The 24,385-nt window shown below is 42.6% G+C and overlaps 1 protein-coding gene across 3 annotated transcripts in view; it reads left to right on the top strand.

Moving 5' to 3' along the window:
- SEC14L1 (SEC14 like lipid binding 1) overlaps window positions 1-21,588 on the top strand; it is a 141,554-nt gene extending 119,966 nt beyond the window's left edge. Inside the window, exons 15-18 of one of the 3 annotated variants that reach the window (XM_082271845.1) lie at window positions 8,717-8,968; window positions 9,498-9,676; window positions 19,412-19,513; window positions 20,217-21,588. In XM_082271845.1, the coding sequence (XP_082127971.1) occupies window positions 8,717-8,968; window positions 9,498-9,676; window positions 19,412-19,513; window positions 20,217-20,454 (771 nt within the window). In that variant the 3' untranslated portion in view covers window positions 20,455-21,588. Of the gene's footprint in view, window positions 1-8,716; window positions 8,969-9,497; window positions 9,677-19,411; window positions 19,727-20,036 lie in introns of those variants that run through there. The other 2 variants (XM_082271846.1, XM_082271847.1) reach the window with 2 other exon arrangements.
- Window positions 21,589-24,385: the final 2,797 nt, after the last annotated feature.

Raw genomic sequence — 24,385 nt, 5'->3', positions numbered from 1 at the left:
CTTATTTTATTGTGATTTTATTTTCATATTTTATTTTTATATGAATTGAATTTACTGTTACTACATTGTGGGAATAATTATTTTCAATGCATTTAGGCTTTAGCACTGTTGTTTTTTTTGATACTGTGTGGACTCGAAGTGTGGGCAGGGCACACTGGGGGCAACGATGATATTATATCGATTGCACAGGCACTTTATTCGCACAGCCAAGTTGTGTTTGTTAGTAGTTTGTTTCTTGATGCACTTTAAGCGCTGCCGCTGTAGCACCTTTGTTTGTTTCATATTTTCTTTTTATTGGAAAGATTTGGTATAGCAGCTTTTATTATACACTGCCTTTATTTTCGTATGCGCTGATTTACAAATGAATGACATTATACACATTTTTTGGAGCTTTATGCAACCTGCCATCTACTGTTCTGGCAGTGGTAATTTTTTTAAAAGTAACGAGTAACGATGCAGCACAAAAAAAAAATATCGGAGTAGAAGTATCGAAATCATCGGAAAAATGTAGTGAAGTAAAAGTAGAAGTAGGAGAAAAAAATTCTACTTTAGGAAAGTACAGATACCGCATTTCGGTACTTAAGTACAGTACTTAAGTAGTTCTACTTCGTTACTATACATCTCTGATCCAGAGTGATCATGGGCCTCTTGGCTGCATCTCTGATCAGTCTTCTCCTTGTATGAGCTGAAAGTTTAGAGGGACGGCCAGGTCTTCGTAGATTTGCAGTGGTCTGATACTCCTTCCATTTCAATATTATTGCTTGCACAGTGCTCCTTGAGATGTTAAAAGCTTGGGAAATCTTTTTGTATCCAAATCCGGCTTTAAACTTCTCCACAACAGTATCTCGGACCTGCCTGGTGTGTTCCTTGTTCTTCATGATGCTCTCTGCGCTTTAAACGGACCTCTGAGACTATCACAGTGCAGGTGCATTTATACGGAGACTTGATTACGCACAGGTGGATTCTATTTATCATCATTAGTCATTTAGGTCAACATTGGATCATTCAGAGATCCTCACTGAACTTCTGGAGAGAGTTTGCTGCACTGAAAGTAAAGGGGCTGAATAATTTTGCACGCCCAATTTTTTCGTTTTTTTATTTAACAAAGTTTGAAATATCCAATAAATTTCGTTCCACTTCATGATTGTGTCCCACTTGTTGATTCTTCACAAAAAATTACAGTTTTATATCTTTATGTTTGAAGCCTGAAATGTGGCAAAAGGTCGCAAAGTTCAAGGGGGCCGAATACTTTCGCAAGGCACTGTATGTATGTGTGTGTGTATATATGTATGTGTATGTGTGTGTGTATGTATATATATATATATATATATATATATATATATATATATATATATATATATATATATAGATAGATATATCAAATTCAAGAAAATTTCCGCGCTAATGAAATGAAAAGAGTGATAAATATCAGCAGCCAACACAAAATCAACCAACAATGACTCAAATTAATATTAAACCATAAGTGTAGCGCTAGAAATAAAAAATGATCACAACAAATGAAAAATAGTGTCCAAGTGAATGGAAAAACTAATAATCTCAATAATGTGAATTTAGAAAGAAAAAAAGGGGGGGGGAGGGTAGTGTCCAGATGAATAAGTCCCAAAGGAAAATGATATAAAATCAAATCCTAAATCCACATGCGTAATGATCCAAGGGGGAGGATTTCTTCCCGTGGCACCAAGGGTATGTGAAGGAAGGGGAACACCTCTGTGATGGGGTAAGTACAGCAGCTTACCAGATTTCCATGGCTGATCAACTTAATGAATCAGCCTCTCCCAGCTATTTAATCAAGACCACTGAAGATCTGATGTTACGTGGATGCTTATTCAGAAATGGACCACTTCTCAGGATACATGGAGGGATCAGTGCAGGAAAAACACTCCTCAATATTTCTCATCAATCTGTTGCTACACTTCAATGTCACTGCTCCTCCTCTTCCCTACTTTTAGTCAAACCAGTAGCGTCACTGGGCGGGTGCGGGGAGGGCGGTCCGCACCGGGTGACACCCGCCAGAGGGGTGACACCACCTAAGCCTGAACCTCTCCTCCCAACCTTCCTGAAATGCCCGCAGCGTGTGCAGGCAGCGGGTTGTCTACACGCCGCGGCAACACTTTGTATGTTGGCCGGGACGTCTCTCCAGCTGCCTGCAGTCTTCTCTTGTCACTGTGTGTACGGACTCGGAGTACACTCACTGAAGCCGCCCCTCCCCTTCTTGCTGTGATGTTTACTTCCTTTCCTGACTGTACACAGAGCAGGAGGGGGAGGAGGCACACCACGCTGCTTGAATGGCATTCTCCGTCAGGATAAGAGAAGCTGGGACAGATAAATTGCAGGTAACCCTTCCACTGCTGCCACATTATCACTGGAAGGGATCATCCATGTTCTTTTTAACTTAAAAAAAATTGAACTTCAACAGTATTTTACATTTAGGAGAGTGCTGCTGTAATATACCATGTACTATGCATCCAGTCTCTTGTACACTACAGAAGCATGCTCCCAGTCTCAAACAACCCCTGTATAATGTCCGCAGTCTCTGTCCGTCTCCTGTATAATGTCCGCAGTCTCTGTCCGTCTCCTGTATAATGTCCGCAGTCTCTGACCGTCTCCTGTATAATGTCCGCAGTCTCTGACCGTCTCTTGTATAATGTCCGCAGTCTCTGACCGTCTCCTGTATAATGTCCGCAGTCTCTGTCCGTCTCCTGTATAATGTCCGCAGTCTCTGTCCGTCTCCTGTATAATGTCCGCAGTCTCTGTCCGTCTCCTGTATAATGTCCGCAGTCTCTGTCCGTCTCCTGTATAATGTCCGCAGTCTCTGTCCGTCTCCTGTATAATGTCCGCAGTCTCTGTCCGTCTCCTGTATAATGTCCGCAGTCTCTGTCCGTCTCCTGTATAATGTCCGCAGTCTCTGTCCGTCTCCTGTATAATGTCCGCAGTCTCTGACCGTCTCCTGTATAATGTCCGCAGTCTCTGACCGTCTCCTGTATAATGTCCGCAGTCTCTGTCCGTCTCCTGTATAATGTCCGCAGTCTCTGACCGTCTCCTGTATAATGTCCGCAGTCTCTGACCGTCTCCTGTATAATGTCCGCAGTCTCTGACCGTCTCCTGTATAATGTCCGCAGTCTCTGTCCGTCTCCTGTATAATGTCCGCAGTCTCTGTCCGTCTCCTGTATAATGTCCGCAGTCTCTGTCCGTCTCCTGTATAATGTCCGCAGTCTCTGTCTGTCTCCTGTATAATGTCCGCAGTCTCTGTCTGTCTCCTGTATAATGTCCGCAGTCTCTGTCTGTCTCCTGTATCATGTCTGTAGTCTCTGACCATCTCTTGTATCATGTCTGTAGTCTCTGACCATCTCTTGTATGTGGGAGGAATTTTGCCCTTTCCTTACCCCTACACTGAGTTACACAAAGTAGGGAGGTATGATTAAGCAGTGACAGCAGGCTCTTTTCCTCGCTCAGTCACCAGAGAACAGGTAGCGATCTGCGGGCTGTCAGTTTATCTTCCCCACTTCCCCCCTCTTTTCTCCTGTCAGCAGTGCAGGAGAAGAGAGAGCGGCTCTCATCTGATTGCCGCCCAGCTTACTGCCCGGTCTGTTTCCCTTCACGCTGGCCATCGCGGAGGGCCAATCAGAAGAGACTAGGGGGCATCATGGGACATGTAGTCCCGGAAGATTGGTGGCCCCATTTGTTGTCCACAGGGAGCAGACCACAGCCCCCAGAATGCACTCTGCTAGGGGGAGAGATTGAGGACTGGGAACCTGGGAAAAAGCTGAGGGAGTGAGTGCTCCACCATAAAGAGGACTGTGCTGGGGTTAGTCAGAGAGAGCCATACTGCCCAGCACTACCAGAGAGAGAAAGACTGTGTCACTGCCAGGGTACAGATGGGCTACACTACTGACCAAAGTCAGCCTGGTTAACCCAGAGGAAGCGAACGTATAACCGGAGGGATCACTGCTGCAATTTTGCTGGGTCTGGCAGGATGGCCTGTCAGCCATTATCCGTTACCGCTCCTAGGGACTGAGCCATTAGGAAGTGCCTAACCTGCTATCCTGTAGGCCTTATTGACCGTCGCAACCTGCTTCAAAAAACTTGAACGCTGAGCTGCTGCCCGGCCCAAATATAGGGGGGGGGGGGGGGGTGACACCATGTTTTACCACACCAGGTGACACCAACCCTAGTGACGCCACTGAGTCAAACCACGTATCCTGAGAAGTGGTCCATTTCTGAATAAGCATCCACGTAACATCAGATCTTCAGTGGTCTTGATTAAATAGCTGGGAGAGGCTGATTCATTAAGTTGATCAGCCATGGAAATCTGGTAAGCTGCTGTACTTACCCCATCACAGAGGTGTTCCCCTTCCTTCACATACCCTTGGTGCCACGGGAAGAAATCCTCCCCCTTGGATCATTACGCATGTGGATTTAGGATTTGATTTTATATCATTTCCCTCCCCCCCCCCCCTTTTTTTTCTTTCTAAATTCACATTATTGAGATTATTAGTTTTTCCATTCACTTGGACACTATTTTTCATTTGTTGTGATCATTTTTTATTTCTAGCGCTACACTTATGGTTTAATATATAAATATATATATATATATATATATATATATATATATATATATATATATATATATATATATATATATATATATATATATATATATATATATATATATACAGTGGGTACGGAAAGTATTCAGACCCCCTTAAATTTTTCACTCTTTGTTATATTGCAGCCATTTGCTAAAATCATTTAGGTTCATTCTTCTTCCTCATGAATGTACACATAACACCCCATACTGACAGAAAAACACAGAATTGTTGACATTGTTGCAGATTTATTAAAAAAGAAAAACTGAAATATCACATGGTCCTAAGTATTCAGACCCTTTGCTGTGACACTCATATATTTAACTCAGGTGCTTTCCATTTCTTCTGATCATCCTTGAGATGGTTCTACACCTTCATTTGAGTCCAGCTGTGTTTGATTATACTGACTGGACTTGATTAGGAAAGCCACACACCTGTCTATATAAGACCTTCCAGATCACAATGCATGTCAGAGCAAATGAGAATCATGAGGTCAAAGGAACTGCCTGAAGAGCTCAGAGACTGAATTGTGGCAAGGCACAGATCTGGCCAAGGTTACAAAAAGATTTCTGCTGCACTTAAGGTTCCTAAGAGCACAGTGGCCTCCATAATCCTCAAATGGAAGACGTTTGGGACGACCAGAACCCTTCCTAGAGCTGGCCGTCCGGCCAAACTGAGCTATCGGGGGAGAAGAGCCTTGGTGAGAGAGGTAAAGAAGAACCCAAAGATCACTGTGGCTGAGCTCCAGAGATGCAGTCAGGAGATGGGAGAAAATTGTAGAAAGTCAACCATTACTGCAGCCCTCCACCAGTCGGGGCTTTATGGCAGAGTGGCCCAACGGAAGCCTCTCCTCAGTGTAAGACACATGAAAGCTCGCATGGAGTTTGCTAAAAAAACACCTGAAGGACTCCAAGATGGTGAGAAATAAGATTCTCTGGTCTGATGAGACCAAAATAGAACTTTTTGGCCTTAATTCTAAGCGGTATGTGTGGAGAAAACCAGGCACTTTTCATCACCTGTCCAATACAGTCCCAACAGTGAAGCATGGTGGTGGCAGCATCATGCTGTGGGGGTGTTTTTCAGCTGCAGGGACAGGACGACTGGTTGCAATAGAGGGAAAGATGAATGCAGCCAAGTACAGGGATATCCTGGACAAAAACCTTCTCCAGAGTGCTCTGGACCTCAGACTGGGCTGAAGGTTTACCTTCCAACAAGACAATGACCCTAAGCACACAGCTTAAATAACGAAGGAGTGGCTTCACAACAACTCCGTGACTGTTCTTGAATGGCCCAGCCAGAGCCCTGACTTAAACCCAATTGAGCATCTCTGGAGAGACCTAAAAATGGCTGTCCACCAACGTTTACCATCCAACCTGACAGAACTGGAGAGGATCTGCAAGGAGGAATGGCAGAGGATCCCCAAATCCAGGTGTGAAAGACTTGTTGCATCTTTCCCAAAAAAGACTCCTGGCTGTATTAGATCAAAAGGGGGCTTCTACTAAATACTGAGCAAAGGGTCTGAATACTTAGGACCATGTGATATTTCAGTTTTTCTTTTTTAATAAATCTGCAACAATGTCAACAATTCTGTGTTTTTCTGTCAGTATGGGGTGCTATGTGTACATTCATGAGGAAGAAGAATAAACCTAAAATGATTTTAGCAAATGGCTGCAATATAACAAAGAGTGAAAAATTTAAGGGGGTCTGAATACTTTCCGTACCCACTGTATATAGTGTGTGTGTGTGTGTATATATAATGTGCCTGAACATGCAGCCCCCGCCGCAGTATATCTGCAGGAGCAGGGCGGCAAGTGGTTAATATACCAGGCCAAAATATTATTGACAAGTGTTTTGTCAGGCAGTGCAGTATGTACGTATTTGTAAGACTCGGTTCACACTGGGGCGGCGCGACTCTGTACTACTTCGGGGGCGACTTGTGCATTCCCATGCACCACGACTTCGGAGCGACTTGCAAGGACTTCACATAATGGTAGTCTATGCAATTCGTTGTGTCGTTTCTATTAGAACGGGTCCGGTAGCAGTCAATGGACCGCGAGGGAGCGCGACTTGTCAGGCTGACAAGTCGCCTGACAAGTCGTGCTGGTGTGAATGAAGTAAGCATCACATGCATCAACATGGAATTTTATAATGCAGTTTTGTTTATAGTAATTTGCACTCGTTATTGTATGAAGGTTCTTTACATTTTGATTAAAGCATTTGTTACCCCAAAAAAAAAAAAGAGGAAAAAATGGATCTTGCTCCTTTAAAGCATTTCACACAGCACAGTGCTATTGCTGTGTAATTTTGGCCCTTTGTATCACCTGAAATACCTTGCTGATCTTGCCAGTTTCTTCCCTCCACCCTGTAAAGTAACCACGGTTTATTAAGGCTGCTGAGCCCTGACGCTGTGGTCCGTTTATGTGCTCCCTCATCTGCAGCTCTCCTCTGTCCTCTCGCTCCCCCCTCCCTACCTGTCAGCTTGTGAGAATGTCCACCCCTCTATTCCTGCAGCTAAAATATCTTTTGGATGTCCATACAATCCTCTGTTTTCCTCTGTGTGCCCCTGTGTATAAGCTTTATTCAAAAAATGGCATCTATACCTGATTTCAGAGCGGCGCTTGCGTGTTCGGCCGTCTCTCCACTTTCTCCTCCTCCCCTCCCGACTGATATCAGCGTGTGATTCTCGGCTCCTCCCGCTGCAGCTGTCAGATCGTGAAAGGGGAGAGGCAGCTGGCCACGTGAGTTACGAGCGGCGCTCTGACATCGGGTATAGACAGCATTTGTTGTTATAAAACACACACACAGGCACACAACATTAGGAAACACAGATGACTGTATGAAAAGGATATAGTGGCTTAACAACCACTTTAACTCCCCCCCTTTAGACTGGTGTGTTGTTGAAAAACATGGTAAGATGCTAATTTTACTGCATTACCATAGTCCATTTTTAAAACGTGGTTTGTAATCTGTATTGTGGTGCCATTCATTTAGAATGTTAACCACGGTATAGGGCACTGCACTATGCATATGTTGTGTGCTTTGGTGCACTGAATTTCAGAAAAGGGTTATGTCCTTTTAGTGACCATTGAGATGTATTGGCAGCTCATTCCAAATAAATTACCAAGTAAAATACCACAATGGACCAGACAGGGCTAAAGGGTTCCTAAAAGTGACAGTGATGACACACAGCATTAAGATATAGCAGCGACCTTTGCCTTCAGATCGCTATTCAGAGGGTGGGTGATAGGCGGTTGGGAGGCCTTACTCCCAACCGCCTACTTCTTACTGCCTGTTTTAATCCAGAAAAAAATTTGCACCACTGTGCCACATCCATTTACCTCTGTATATGGTTGCGGGCCAGTTGTGGCTTTGCCCCTATTTACTTAAATCGATAACAATTTGTGGTGGTACTGCCCACTAGATTCAACAGGGAATCATTTTTGCTGTCCCATTTGTAGCAGCCCCTCCAGCTGCGGTGTTAGGTTTAGAGGGGAGGTAAAAACCACAGCTCAGCCACCTATTTTACCTCGTCACTTGCTGAACAAGCTCTTATACATTTTGGATACCTAGTGCCAAATCAACTTTTAAATCAAGATACTAAACCTACTGTTCACACCTGTTGTCCATCCAAGGTCAGCACTCTTGACTAGCTTCTGGGATCTGCATCTGCTCTTCTCTTCGCTGCCTATGATCTAATTGTAGCTGGCTCCTCCCCACGGTTTGGCTTCCTTTTGGGTCCTCTACTTTGCTTTATGTATAGGTTTCCTGTGTCTACAACAGAAACCTTCTCTTTGTGCAGCTGAAAAGTAAACTACTTCCATTGCAAAAAGTTAAGAGGAATATTTCAACTTTTTCAATATGGATGGCTAGCTGCTATTGGTCCATGTTCACATGATTTACCAGCTGATCTTGGTTGGGGTGGCTGATGCGGAAACCCACCTATTCTTATTACAAGCTCTCTTGCTGTCCCTTTAAATAAGATTTAAAGAACAATTAAGAAATGAATCAACTATATATATATATATATATATATATATAATTTGTACAAACACAGTTTATGCTTTATTGAAAATTGTGTAATCTTTTAAATTTTCATTTTACCTTCCTAGATAATGATCCAAATAGTGGATGCCTCTTCTGTTATCACTTGGGACTTTGACGTTTGTAAAGGGGACATTGTTTTTAACATTTACCACTCAAAGAGGGCGCCGCAAGTGCCCAAACGAGATACTCTTGGAGCTCACGGCATTACATCTCCTGTGTGCAACAATGTGCAGTTGATTGACAAGGCTTGGCAACTTGGCAGAGATTACAGTATGGTGGAGTCTCCACTTACCTGCAAGGAGGGAGAGAGCGTGCAGGTAAGTCTTTATTTAAGGATAACTAAACCCAAGGACAAACCATGTAATACATTGAAGCTTACCAATCCAAAAGTATGGTGGCTTCACAAGTTTTCTTTATTTGATACCCTTTGATCTTGCCAGAAATGCAGTGTTTTTGTCACTTCCCGGGCGATGAGCTGGTAGCCAAAACGTTATCATCCTCGTGTACTACAAATTCCCCCTCCCCCATCATGTAATGGAGATGAACATAAAGCAGACCTATTTTGAAATCCAGCCCGGGTGACCACCATGGCTCCGTGTATAGATCTAGTGGAGGAGTACATCTAGCCGCCAAGGGGCAGGAAGCATAGGTTTCACAGAATTACAAGGTAGCCGTAAAGGAAAATGGTCTAAAAAATAAAGCAAAATGCAGACACCACATCTAAGGGACTGGTAAGCTGCAATATATTACATTTCTGTTTTGAGATTTAAACATGGCTGTCAATTACTTAATTTTTGTGTTGTAGCCACAGTTTCAAATGCATGTTTTTTTTTTTTTTCCCCACAGGGTTCTCATGTGACCCGCTGGCCGGGTTTCTATATCCTGCAATGGAAATTCCATGGCATGCCAGCTTGTGCTACCAGCAGCCTGCCACGCGTGGACGATGTTCTTGCATCCTTACAAGTCTCCTCCCACAAATGCAAAGTGATGTTCTACACCGAGATCATTGGCTCTGATGATTTCAGGTACAATTCAGGGCAGCATTTTGGAGCCTATTACTTTTAAAGTATTGTGTATAATAAACAACTGCCTTTTTAATGTATGATGACCCGATTACTATAATCACATGAAAGCTTTAACATTGATTTATTTTCAAGTCATTTTTAATATTTTGAAATCTGCAGCTTTCATTAAAGAAAACCTCCAGCTTTTCTTTCCCAAAACAGATGCATTGTGCATGTAAATGCATCACAAACCCCAGTGTTAGATTGTGTGTAACTTACCCACTTTAGCTGTATAAAACAGGTTTCTGTGTCTGAGATGTCACTTAATCTCCTGGCTGAAGTTCAAAGTTCTCTGACTTCGATTTTCCTTCCTTTTATCAATCCTACATGGACTACATGTCCCATGATCCTTTGAGCCACTGTTGTTTAAGGGCAGATTATAGGAGTGTCGTGGAAATTAATAGGGCTTGGAGCATAGAAACCCGCTCAGTGCGCTCAAAATTAATACGCACCAAACACCATTAAACCCTTTTACTGAAAAGTACAGATGTACAGCTCTTTTGTATAAGGTTTTCCGAGCGCTCGGCAGCAAAGAAATGGACAGATATGCTTGCTGTAGTCAATTCGATGCTATCTGGAGGGTTCCTCTGTGTGACCGACTCCTCCAAGACAGAGCAGGTTTATTTAACAAAAGGGTGTTACAGGGAGTGGCTTCAAGACCACCAATCACAGAACATGTATACATTCAAAAAGTACAATAGAAACTGTAGAGTGGATGCCCATGAATGGACACGGCCGAACAAAGGGAGTCCAACTGTAGCAGATGGCTTCTCATCGTTTACCCATGTCAATCCATAAACAGACTCATACCGGTTAGTGGGTCCAATCATACATGATTTATATATAAACCAAATGTGATAGTGACCATTCTATTTGTTCCAGTTGATGAGGCTTTATCTGCATAAGATAGTAGCAGCAGTGTTTCAGTCACACGGATCCGAATATGACTAAAATATGCCATCTATTAATCTTGGTAAAATGACAATTTCCATATCACAAACATATCTCAGCAGTACGGGGCGCCGAATTGCGCATATAGATCTGTGCGATGGACTCTCTTTGCTACTAGTATTGTGCCATCTCATCCAATGGAAGGTTTTCACTAACAAGTCTTTCCTGCAATGACAGTTAAAGCAATAATCACTGTGAATAGCGATTATCGTTAAAACCCGACACTGGGAGACATTATGACTATTTTAACTAAAGAAAATGTCCACAGTTAAAATTCCACAACAGGGAGTCACTTGTAGCAGTTCTGGGAGTCGATGTGGGTGAGTCCTAAGGTGTTTCTGGGCCTTCATGGGGGTAGTGAAAGGGGAGTATTGGAATTCCACTCTCACCAATTACACTCCTTTCTTCTCTGCAGTGAACAGAGTGCTGTACAGTAGGACAATTTTTTTGAAAAGTTTATGGCTGCGCTGGACTGACCTGCTCGATAGAGGGTCTGTGGGTGGGTAGGTGGTTGGAGAGAGGGCCACTTGGGGAAATTAACTCCCAATCAATCTGGCCCGACTGGATGAAAAAAGGCAGTGGACCCTTGTTAAGGGGTCTGGGCTGCTACCTTAAAATACGGGCTAGTGGTCGTTTCCAAAGTTTCTAGTGGTAGGCGGTTTAAGGAGCGCCCAAAATCAGCAATAAGAATCCCACTTAGATCAAAACAGTACATTACAGTAGGAAGTGTAACCTTACAAACCATCTTATGGACAAGAAATGCTCTATTCTAGGGCACACATATATGATTGATCACATGATCATGTTTTTTTTCTGCTTGGATCTAATTAAACAGCAAATTGTCTTTGTTGAGGGCATTATTTGTAATGTGTATATAGTGTTTGCACACACAACACACTCAAAACTCTATTTAGTCACACACAAATCTTTGGTTGTTGTAAAGAGTATGTGTAATCATCAAACACACTAAAATTATTGTAAGCAGAAATGCACACTCCTACATAAAGCGTGAATAGGGCCTTAGATGCCCTGCTACTATTATTGCAGTCTTAATGCTTGTTTAAATTAACCACTTCACCTCCGAAAGGTTCCCCCCCCCCCCCCCCCTGACCATGCCCATTTTTTTCAATACAGCACTGCATCACTTTAACTGACAATTGCACGGTCGTGCAACACTGTACCCATTTTGTTAGTACCTCCTTTTTTATTTTTTGCGCTAGAAACTATGAACGACCGGTTTTGGGAAAAAAGTAAATAGTATATTTTCTGTTTTAAAACACATCCATAAACAAAGTAAAAAAATCAAATGTCTGCATCCATTTAGGCCAATATGTATTTTGCTACATATTTTTGGTAAAAAAATAAGAAAAAGCATATATTGATGGGTTTGCGCAAAAACTATAGTGTCTACAAACTGTTTTTTTTTTTTTTTTGCTAGTAATGGCGACGATTTACGACTTAGTGTGACTGGTATTTTGCGCCAGATAAATCGGACACCTAATTGACACTTTTTTGGGGACGATTGACATTATTACAGTGATCAGTGCTAAAAAAATATGCACTGTCACTGTACTAATGACACTAGCAGGAAAGGGGTTAACCACAAGGTCAATCAACGGGTTAAATTTGTGCCTAGCTAATGTTTTAGTGTAGCAGGGGAGGTGCTTTTACTGTTTTATAGAAACACATGATCAGTGTTTTCTGTACTGACAGAATGACAGTCTGCCTGGTTTACATAGGCAGACTGGCATTCTATCAGTGTACTGAACGATCAGCGGGTGCTAGCGGACAACGGGTCCGCGGAACCCGGTCATTAGCTCCCATTGTGTTAAATCACAGCGGGAGCGAGCCGCCGGCGACGCGCACTCACGCCCAAAACCTGGATCTGCAGAATTCCGTGTATGTATACATGATTCTGCACAGCGCGTATATCTTATGGGGCAGTCGGCAAGTGGGTATTGGTGTAAAAATGCAGCACAACCACAAGGTTTTACAGCCCCCCCAACTGCTCCCCCTTTATTTGAATGGGCAGTGGCTAGGGGTGAACACATGCCACGACTGCGATACTCTGCTTCATGGCTGTGCTGGGAACTATACCTCCTGTTGTGCTTGGTGAGCAGTACGGCCTGCCAGACACAACCAATTCTAGTGAATGGAGCCACACTGCAATATGGCACAACATGCATGTTTGCAGTGCAGTTCTGCAGCATTTAGTGGGTTAAAATAGGTGATGAGGATATGATACAACTCCTTCTCACTGCCTGTCAAATGCTCTCTTAAGAGTGATCCGAAGCAGATCATTCTTCAGTTTGCAAAGCAGGTGTAAATTTGTCATTCCTGTCTTGCAGCATGCCAAAGAATTAATTGCATACTGCAAGACTACAGAGGAAGAGCTATGGGAGGGTATTATGAAGGCGTTTTCGTCATAGGTAAATTAATCACTTCACAGAGAGCAGGGCACTGGGAGGGTGGGATCTGAAGGGTGGAACTCTCCCTATTTACATTGATCAGCATTTTTAACTGGGCAGGACTGAATTCCAATTGTGATCCAATCAATCTTGCCCAGCAGCAGCACAGCTAACTTACAGAACAGGCTGTGTGCAAAGGTGTTTCCTATTTGATTTTGAATAATGCTGTGATCTGTGAGGTGGGAACTGGGAGGTTTGGACATTCCAGTAGGTGTGACTGGGTGGAATTGAATGCTAATTAAGATGTATTCCATCCCACCCACCATCAGAGCTGTGAAGGAACATACATCATTTTAGTCTCAAAGACTATAGAGGGGTGTGTTTTAGGCTAGAGATGCAGCATGAAGTAGCTATGGAAGGTTCTTAGTCTACATCATACTATACAGTGTCTCTCATGGTATGAAGCCACAACTAAACCCAAAATATCAGAGGATATGAAGACAACATAGCAACATGGTATAGGAGTATGATCGATGCTGGGGACTGTTCATTCCATTTAGTTCTAGTGAAAAGAAAGTTAGAGTTTGGCTTAAAAGAACACCGGGTTATCCTGCATAAAGTGCTTTGTTCAGGCACTCCCTTGATAGGGTGAAAATACTGTGTCTGTCTCCCAGTGTGTCTTCTGCGTTATGGGGGTACCCAGCAGGCTGAACGGAAAAAAAAATTACAGATCACCATACTAACACAAGTGATGTTAGTGCTGCAATGTCCCCCACTGAGCTATTGTATTCTGCCAAGGTGACTTCCCACAACCACCACCGGCGCACTGGCAGACATTGGCTGCTGGTCGGTTGCTGGTTTTCCAGCATGCCCGTTTGATAAAAGCCAGCATGAGACCATAAGGAAAGAATAAAATTACATGCGTAGACTGGTATTAGGTAAGTAAAACCCAATCACGCCTGCTAAAACAATTGGACTTTGAAGGATGTGATGATGCAATATTGATAACACGGTAGTCAACACAGAATATGCATAAAAAAATATATTTTATTAAATTATTCAGACATAAAAATGTACACTGATCATGTGATCAGGTCATAAAAACATACATACAGACATGTAGATTACAGATTCACAGACCCTCTGTAAGCACAGTCAATTAAGTTCGGTCATAGTGAAACAGAACTGACGCGTTTCCCTTGAACAATTAAGTTCAGGGATTTGCTTCCTCAGAGATCCTTGTTTCAGAACTACACGACTTTACTATGTAAGAAAAATTAGCAAATATTATATACAGAACATTTGTTGCATCTCATACAATACAAAACAAACCAATTCTTTTATCAAATTTACATATGCATTTTATGCTCACCTAACTGACACACATGCATTGGCTCACTCACGCAACCGGATCTGCTGCTGCCAATATGAAATGCTGTGTATGGTCTTTAAGCAACCGAGTGTAGAGGATTTCCAGGAGTCCAAGGTACCTCACACCTGGGGGGTGCTGAGTCCCCTCAATCTAGACTGAAAGCCACTACGTCGACAAATGCAGCTACAGTATGTAGAGGAATGGGTTGGAGACCTCTATGGTATATAGTGCTCCAAGGGTGACTTAATGGAATCTACAATGAGAAAATATATGTTGTCACAATGATGGACACCCTCAATATACCCCAACAAGAATTATAGGGATAGGTGATCAGAGTCCACCCTAAGTATGTGATAAAGGATTCCTAAATTTACCTATAGTATATAAGTGGGGCATAAAGTGGTGCAGACCCACCTCCAACAGGCAATAATATAAACAAGACTCATCTGGTATGGATTATAGTTGGCACAGGAAGATGCCACTCTAGCCCCCTTTAGTCGAATAGGAATATCTATATAAATATATCCAAAATCAAGCTATAAGTTTTTTTTTTTTTGGGGGGGGGGGGGGAATGGAAAGAGGGGAACACATCCCAGTTTCCAACCTCTGCCGACACTGCAGTATCCCCCATTCACCATTCCCCAAACATCTCCATGTGATAATTTGTCAAATTGCGGGACAAATAGAAAAGAGAGAGATCCCAAGGGAGAAAGAACCGCACCATCCATCACCAGAAGAGAGGGAGGGGAAGAAAGACCATCAGCTCAAGAGGATACATTAGCACCCAGAGTAAGTGGAGACAACGTGGATCATCAGCCCATTGACGAATGCCCATCTGCTTACCTTCACCCGACTTCCACACATATAAAAATGGGGTTCCCGCGTTTCCCTCCACGGGTCAGCGTCTGCGTCCACCACGCCGAATGCTGCCGCCAGATAAGGGGACTCCACCGGAAGCGATCCGGCGGAGGAAACCTCCTGCTGATCACTTCCGGTGCGGGTGCAAGTGGGCGGAGCCGACGTCACAGATCAAAGCCCAAATTGCGGGCTGTTCACAGCAGTACAAGGCTCCGCCCCTAAAACCCGACCCTAAGGCCGGGTAAGGAGACCCAAGGAGGAGCCATGCCATACCAAATACCTCCCACCAGACTTCCGTGTGACCCACCAGATGGAATAAGGGGACACTCGGCAGCATCCCAAAAAGGAGCCGTAAACCCACCGTCATAGGCAGGCGGAGTCCTAATCACCATATAATAACGATGGCCACAACACCCACCTGAACCTAGTCAGGGGGCCACGCCGGGGCGGAGGAAAAAAGGGGGGGGTGGGGGGAACATTGACTCCATTGGCTCCTGCTGGGCGCCCAAACACTCCCCAAAAACAGGAAGCTATGGGACCCACAACCGTACTGCACCAGCAAGCCTCAGAGCCAGCGCTCGTGTCACCAATCCAATGTGTCACATACAATATATACCTCCAACATTACAGTAAATTTGGCATAATTATGCCTACATAATGTTACAAAATTGGAAAATACAGTTCTATAAAGAATAACCAATAATGGCTTAAGAACCAACCAAAGGAAAAATAGATGAAAGGGGAAGAGGAATGGAAAAGCAAAAAAGGGGAGAGGGGAGAGGAAAAGGGGGAAGGGAAAGGGGAGGGGCCAAGAAGGTACAACACTCAGAGGTTGTTGCCTGCCTACAATTTTATTTTAAAAAGGAGATCACTGAGTTTAAACCTGGAGGATAGGTCGCTCATAAATTATAGATCCACTTAGCCTCTTGTTTTAAGATTCTGTTATCCAGATCTCCCACATAGGCAAAGAGCTATATATACCACCCCCATTGTTTCACAATCAGCTCGTCCCCTGAGTTTGTGAGTCACACCATTTGGAAGTACCAAAGTGGCTCCCTCACAAACCCAGGGGCATTGGTCACAGTGTCCACAACGATATGTACCCCAGGTAGCTTTATCGTGCCCACCATCCTCGGTTCTATAGTGACTCTGTACCATAAGGTCCCTAAGTGAATGGGACTTTCTATATACAATTTCCGGCCTATTCCGAACAAATCGAGAGAGTACGATCATCAGTCAAGAAGTGCCAATTGCGTGACAATATGGCTCTAATTTGTTGATGACTATTAAAGGTGGTTATTAATCTGGTTGTCGATTCTGATTTACCCTTTTTAGAAAGATTGAATATTAGCTCTTCTCTTGTTCGAGTTTTGGCCCTCTGGTATGATTTTTTCAGGACATTTTTACTGTAGCCCCTAAGTAGGAGTCTATCCCTTAGGGCCGCAGCTTCCATCTCAAAGTCCTCCTGCCTAGCAGAATTCCTCCTAATACGGAGTTATTGGCTATACGGGATGCTTTGTACGAGGGTGCGGGGATGGCTACTGGTATAGTGCAAAATATTATTCCCCGCAGTCTCTTTACGATACAGGGTAGTATGTAGGTTGCGGTCAGGATCGATAAACAATTAGTGTCCAAGAAGGGGATACTTTCCCTACTATGCTGCATCGTGAACTTGAGATTAAACGTATTCACTGCTAAGGCCTCCATGAATTGATTTAATTCAATAAGGGTTCCAGTCCAGATGACGAGCACGTCATCAATGTACCTGCGCCAAAATAAGATATGGCGCAGGTACATTGATAAGGCGTCCATCACTGAAGACAGATCTCTCCCACCCCCCCAGGTACAGGGTCGCGTAAGACTGGGCACACAAAGTCCCTATCGCCACGCCCTGTACCTGGAGGTAGGTGGTGTCTTTGAAGGTAAATACATTGGTTCGTAAAACATGATCCAATAGGATAATTAAGAAATCAACCAGAGGCCACTTGGACCGATCTTGTTCATACAGAAACATGGATATGATTTCAAGGCCTCTAGTATGGGGTATGCTAGAGTATAAAGCCTCTATATCAACAGCCACCAAATAGGCGTCCATGGGTACCACTACTCCTTCTACCGCCCTTTAATAGCTCCAAGGTGTCTTTTAAATAGGATGGTAATCCCTGGACCAGTGGTTTGAGGTGGCTGTCGATATAGATGCTGGCCGGCTCAGTTTCAGATCCGATCCCCGATACTATCGGACGACCAGGAGGGCTCCTCAAGTTTTTATGCACCTTAGGGATTGAGTAGAACGTGGGGGTGATAGGCCATTTGACTTTCAAGTATGCGTATAGATCCTGGTCAATGATGCCTTGCTGATAGGCATCCAAGATCAGTGATCCATATCTCTTGGATAGTTGTTGTACAGCTTCAGGAGTAATTACAGAGTACCACTCCGTGTTGGACAATATTGACAAACACATTTCCTCGTATTGAATCCTATTCATCACTACAACGTTGCCTCCCTTATCTGAAGGTTTAATAACAATATCCTTATTATGCATCAGGTTTTCTAGTGCTTGTCTTTGTAGTGATGTAAGATTAGATTGAGGAGGCAACGTTGTAGATAAGCTTTCTATGTCCTTTACTGACTGTTTCAAAAATGCCCACACCGAAGGGCATGTTTGCAGATTAGGGAATTTGCTTGACTTAGATTTTAGGTTACTAGGATTCACTTCCGAGGCAATGTCATCATCAGAGGAGGAATCACTTTCCTCCTCCGAACCGAAAGCTTCATTTTCGGCCAGAAGCTGGACCAATATTTTAAGGGTTCGATAGTCCTGAACCTTAAAATCTTTAAAAGGATCTTCTTGTGCATCTGTTGTTTTCCCTTGCTGTTTAGAATACATATACTTGAAGGTCAAGTTTCTTGCAAAAAGGTGCAAGTCCTTCACCAGGTCAAATCTATTAAGGGTATGTGTGAGACAGAAGCTTAAGCCCAAACGAAGGAGCTCTACTTCTTCCCTCGATAGATGGTAAGAAGATAAATTAATGACATCTAGACTATTGGCGCTGTCGGTGGTCTCATTACGTACCCGTCCAGTGTCCGTCTTTCTGTCGCCTGCTGGGGTTTGGCTCCCATTTGGTAGCCCTAAAGGGACAGACTTAGACTGGGCAGGGGGGGATGAGTTTGTCATTTGAGGATGTTTTGGAGTGGCTTGCAATGTCCTATTGACACCCAAGGAAAACCCATCTAGTTATCCAGCATGATACCATGTTCTGTGGGACAGGTAGCTGTACACACTGTCTGAATGGCGGCCTGCTGCACCTGATCATTAAAGCAGCTGTTTTAACTCCGATTTTGTTTGCCTGGTCTTCTTTTGTCTGTCAAAAAGAACGCAGTCTGAGAAATGCCATGCAGCCATTGCTGTAGTGCATGTATAAAAAAGTATAAAATCCTGCGCTTATCCCGCCGCCACTCAGAGGGAATAATCCAATTAACCAGTGAAGCAATTAACCTGTGATGCAATTAAGATAAAACAATTGTATGTATGTAGACAGGAATGGCTGTAGGAGATCAGCAACACGGAGATGCAACAAACAATAAAAGGTGAAAATAGTTTACTAAGAAAAAAATGACAGCCGTTTTTGAGTTGAAATCAAGTTAGGTTTTTTTTTTTTTTGTACAGTACCTTATATAAAATTATTACCTTTTTTTCCATCTTTTTTTGCATTGTCATAATACTGATCACTCTTTGCTGCCACTTCCTGCTTGTGGCAAAGGGACGGGGCCGGGGGGGGGGGGGGGGTTTAATGATAAAAGTGAAACATACCTGTGTAATGAGTGGTAAAATGGCTACTAATAGTCCCCATTGAGAAAGTTTATGACAGAGTGACAATGCCAGAGTGAAGCAAGTACCTGAACAAGGATTTTCATCCAAGGACCACCCACCTGGTATTTTAATGGAAACTGCAGATTTAAAAACATTATGAATGACCTTTAATATGTTAAAACATATCTCAAGTTTAAGTGATTTGGTTTACATCTACTTCAATGCCACATGAATAAAAAAAAAGCCATTTTTTTTCTGCTGAGTTTATTCTTTTCTCTTTACTTGTCTTCTTTAGGGGTTCCATGACCAGCCTTGAATCGAGCCACAGTGGATTCTCCCAACTCAGTGCTGCCACCACCTCCTCGAGCCAGTCTCACTCCAGTTCCATGGTGTCCAGGTAGCTGGTTCTTGAACTTTTATCTGCATCAGTACAGCTGACAAAGCAGATACTTCACCTTCCCTCAACTGACAGCCCTAATCCCACTTGTGTATCAAATTCTAAATCATTTACCATTTATTCTGTCCCCTTGATAAGCTTCAAGGATTCACCCGTTAGCGCTCTCTAAGATTATGTCCGATAGCATGTGCAAAAAAATAAAACAAAATTAGACCTGTGCTCTCATAAGTCACCTTCTTGATGACAAAATTGTCTCCTTGAGCAATTTTATATATTTAGCATAGCACCTTCTATCGGAGGTAAAACTAGAGTGAATTGGCTATTCTTTTGAGAAATGTAATATTAAAAGCAGCCAGGACCTTATCCCCGTTTTTTAATCATGTAGTCAAATGTCAACTGTGCTGCAGCGTATTTCTGTGTTGTAACTTATCTTGTTGCCATCCTTTATGATTTAGGGAACTAATAATCTTTTTATGTTCTCTTTCCAAACATCACTTATGCCTTCCATTTAACCACGTCCCAGTCCATCCTGTGTGTCTGTTCATGGTCATTTGAGTTCCTGCATTTCCATTTTTAAGCATTAATTTCCCATCTCCATTTTATCCCCTACTATTGAGAACCTGTATAACTTTTAATTTTTCTTCCCCCTCCCCTTCCCCTCCCATTTTTTTTCTTCCCTTTTCGTTCTTTTTGGTTGTTACAGAGAACCCCTCCCTCTGTCCGAGTCCGTGCTCCCCTCTTTCACTCACCCCCAAGAACTGAAGCCTAATCCAGATGGGCTCCTGCGCCTCTCCCCATCCTTCTGGGGCCAACACTTTTCCACACTCTACACCCTCAGACCCCCCGTCTTCCTGCGATGGCCCACATCCTGGCGCCTCCCATTCATCCGGGAGGCTGTGGGGACCGCTGCCATTGAGACAGAGAGCACCGACTCTTCCTGAGGGCAAGCAATGAAGCGATAGGGTGTTGGATGGTTTACGGTAGATTACAGGTAGTGTTGGCATCCATGGCATTCTGCTCCCTGCCAGCTCAGACAACACCACCTTAAAGCACTTGGCCTTGGACATCTGTACTTGTGGGAGAGTTGGCATGTGTCGCTCGCACAACTGTTTCAGTATATTTCCTAGTGCAATAGGAACTGTGATATTCATACGCAATAGGCACGTGACATCTTGCAACCACCTGCTGGAGAGGTTGGATCAGCAAAACGAACTTCTACACTGATGTGCCCATGAGAGTCTATTTTAAATAGATGTTGCAGAGTGGCTGGCTTTGTCGTATGGGGAATGCTTTGCCTAACATCTACCGGACTAGCCATATACTTCTCTTAGCCATGCCCTTCCACTGTTCTAACTGTCAGAGATGGGACTAGGATTTAAAACCTTTTTTTTTTTCTTTTTTACACAAGAAGCAGAAATTACTTTTTTTTATCATGCAAACTGCCTCACCTGGATTTATAGCTGTTGTACTTGAGATTATTAAAAATAGACAACGGTGTTCTTTCATGATACAGCTGCATGAGCTAGTGGATTATATGCATTTAACTACATGCTGAAATCTCAAAGCAACTTTGTGTGGTCTAACAACCGCCTAAAGAACCACTCTACTGAAAATTCAAGTTACCTTTTGAGAGAGCGAACACTCTCAACTTTGCATGTAAGAATCCCTATATCTGGGAGATCTTTGATTGATATATATGGGACCCTGTGTATCCTATTGCTCTCTAAGCTAGCTATCATGTTAGACAAAAACAGGCACCAAAATGGTAATTGACAGAAGTCATCTGTATATTAAAAACATTACTTCTTACTCTATAAAATGAAGATTAAATAACTTTAATTTTTAGAATCTCCATTTACATATTCATCAGTTAAAACGTTTTACATCGGGCTATAATAGAGTAATTCTCTAAGACCACTTTAGTTACGGGAAATTATGATTATGATTCCCATCATATTTAGACAGGTTCTCTTGCTTATGAAACTTAGTTGATTGGATAATGGTCTCCAGTTGCTTAGTGAAATATTAAGGCTCCAAGTCTGATTTTAAAAATAGGCAAAGATCAAGACAGGATTTTTTTTTTGGTTGTGGCGAGAATGACATTCAAAACAAAAATGTTAATCCATTCAATGCCTGCAGAGACACAGGATACAGAAGAGAGAAAACGCTACACGGTTAATTGGGAGTCCAAAATGTACTTTCACCATACAAAACCAATGAATTTTGGGCTGCATACATTCTCCTAAATTAGGCGGCAGAAACCTATACCCCAATATAATCGTTTGTTCCTGATGAAGGGAGTAATGTAAAACCCATAAAACATGTTGAATTATCTTCTATGAGAAAACAAACTCATTTTGGCCCTTAAATCAGTTCTGTGGCACTTTTTCTGTTCTGTGAAGCTTGGATCCCAGCCAAAGCTCCTTATCCTGGGATTCTTCAGGGCAAGGGAGCTCAAGCCATCCAGAGACATTACACTCTATAGATCAGACACTTATAGATCAGACTTTGTACAGACTTTGTCTACTCCTTCAGAATTGCAAGGAGCACAGGACCTTGACTTCTATTTCACTGAATTAGACAACCACATTAAATGTTTTGTGTTTTAGAAGATATCTTGTATTAATTATTGCATATCAGGAGAGGTAATTCCTAAGTAAAACATTTTTCAAACTCTATAACTTATCACTTACCTACAGTGCTGGCATTCGGTTAGTAAATATATTGTGGAGGCATGTGATGCATAGGCTGGGAGGCAGGCTACTGGGCACCAGACACCCTCCTGGCAGCTTATAGTTTTAGCTTTATGTGCAGGAAATTGTCACTTTAGCTGTTGGTAATAGCAACTCATCTGTCATTTTAATGGAGTAGATTTTAATACAAAAGCGGATTGGGATGCTATGGCCAACATGTTCCTGCTATATAAAACATTTAAGTGTAAGGAGCGTTATAAGAGCAGAAAACCTAATTGTAGTGGGGTAGAATGCCGATCTGATACTTCACATTATCTGCCTGCTTTGCCAAAGTCTTTGCATGCACTGAGCTAGTTGCTGATGTTAACGATCACCTTTCAGATAGGACGGGTCTGCACACCTATAGAGGTTAGATCTTAGAACGATATGCCATTTGCACCAAAGAGAACATTTACTCACATCTAGTATTTCATCTATAAATTCAAGTGTATGATCCCTGTCCAGGTAAAGTTAGTAGTGTACACTGGCTACTATTTGTAATGAAAACTTCTACTTTGACATCCAAGGGGACAAATTTGCACAGGACAAATGATTGCCAGTAGGGCCCTGGTCCTAAGAGACATAGATCTTATTTGTTAAAAAAACGTGTTTTGTACGTGGGACAGAAATGCACAATTCCATATTTTTATTCCAGATTATCATTGCACGTTCATTATTTTTAATTTCTTGGATTGTCATTGCGTGGTCTGCTATTTTGTATGCATGTAAATATGAATGATAACCCTTTACCTGTTCTTTTTTTTTCACTCCTTTTTATCATTGTGAGGCTTCCTTAATCTTCTAGAAATAAGGGCTGATTTCCCAGGTGGCAGGGCTGTGCCTTGTTACTTGGATACTGTGTAGACTCCCCTCCCCCACCTCTTCATACCACCAGGCATTAAGACTGGCATCTGTGTCATAGCACACATTGGTGACAGCTTCACAGGCTAGTGTTAGACCTAGCATTCTTAGAACATGTTCTGCCTCAGTGCCAGAGGTAGTTCATCTTATAGGTCAAAACCTTGCAAAGTTCATATGCACACATTTTTCTCTCTGATACTTTTATCCCATTTGTATTTTCTCTATTGCATCGATATTCTGCATTGTCTTAAACATATCAGTTCTGAGTTTATACTTCTTGCAGGGGAGGGTGTGAATGTGTGTGACCATAGTATTTTGGAATAACATGACCTCAGACTATGTTCTAACAGTTAATTTAACATACACGTATGTAGCTTTTCAAAGCATTTTTTAAAATGTTAACTATAATAAAGATTGCAGTAAAACAGCGGTGTGTGGTGTCCTTTTATTTTAACTTGCCAGCTCACGTGTGTGTTAGGAAAAATGTGCTCTAGTTCACCAATAACTTCTGTGTATTTTGTATCTTTTGCACAGTTGTAGAGGTGCTATGCTGAAGTTTAGGTATGAATAGTTTTCCATAGTTATTATGCTCAATGGTTATATCCACAGGGGGGTGCTGTGGATATTCAAACGATAACCAATGCCTTGTCCCAAAAGTTTGAACTATAGGGGAACAAAATAAATGTGTGTGGACTTTTTAGGCACAGACACAACAGGCTAAAATTCACAATACCCATAAAAGTTCACTATAGTGGTCATCTTGGTATAAAACTCATCATTAAAAACAATGCACGCACAAGGTGTACCTTCCTGGAATAACCATACATGGGAGCTGTATGATGGACTAGGCAATGCCTACAAACTCCTCCAGATAAGGGGAATCCATCTTCTGAGAGTTTATTGCTGGAAATTTTTGCTCAACGTAATTCGCACCCTTAGTCTCTTCCTCGTGAGCTTGTAATGTGTCTCTACAAAAGAAAAAGTGCAAACTTTTAATATTACAATTACAAAGTGAATTCCCAATAACAGGGTATTGAAGTATTACATATCCATGTACTAAATATAGAAATTTAATGGTAGATACGATCAGAATCCAGTGAAGACCATGCAGGCCAGCAGCAGCCCAATCCCAGAGCGGGTGTGGGGGCACGGTCAAGAATTGAAACAGCAGGAAGGACAGGTGCTTATTGTAATATATACCAACTTTATGTATAATGCCTTGACTATGAATCATTAGGCACTCGGAGACATAGAATATCATAGATTCCGCTAGGCTGAC

The sequence above is a fragment of the Pelophylax lessonae genome (assembly GCF_965119305.1).
Source record: "Pelophylax lessonae genome assembly, chromosome: 11".
Lineage (NCBI taxonomy): Eukaryota > Metazoa > Chordata > Amphibia > Anura > Ranidae > Pelophylax > Pelophylax lessonae.
The sequence above is the reverse complement of the archived record's forward strand: the minus strand, read 5'-3'. Positions and strand labels throughout refer to the sequence as shown.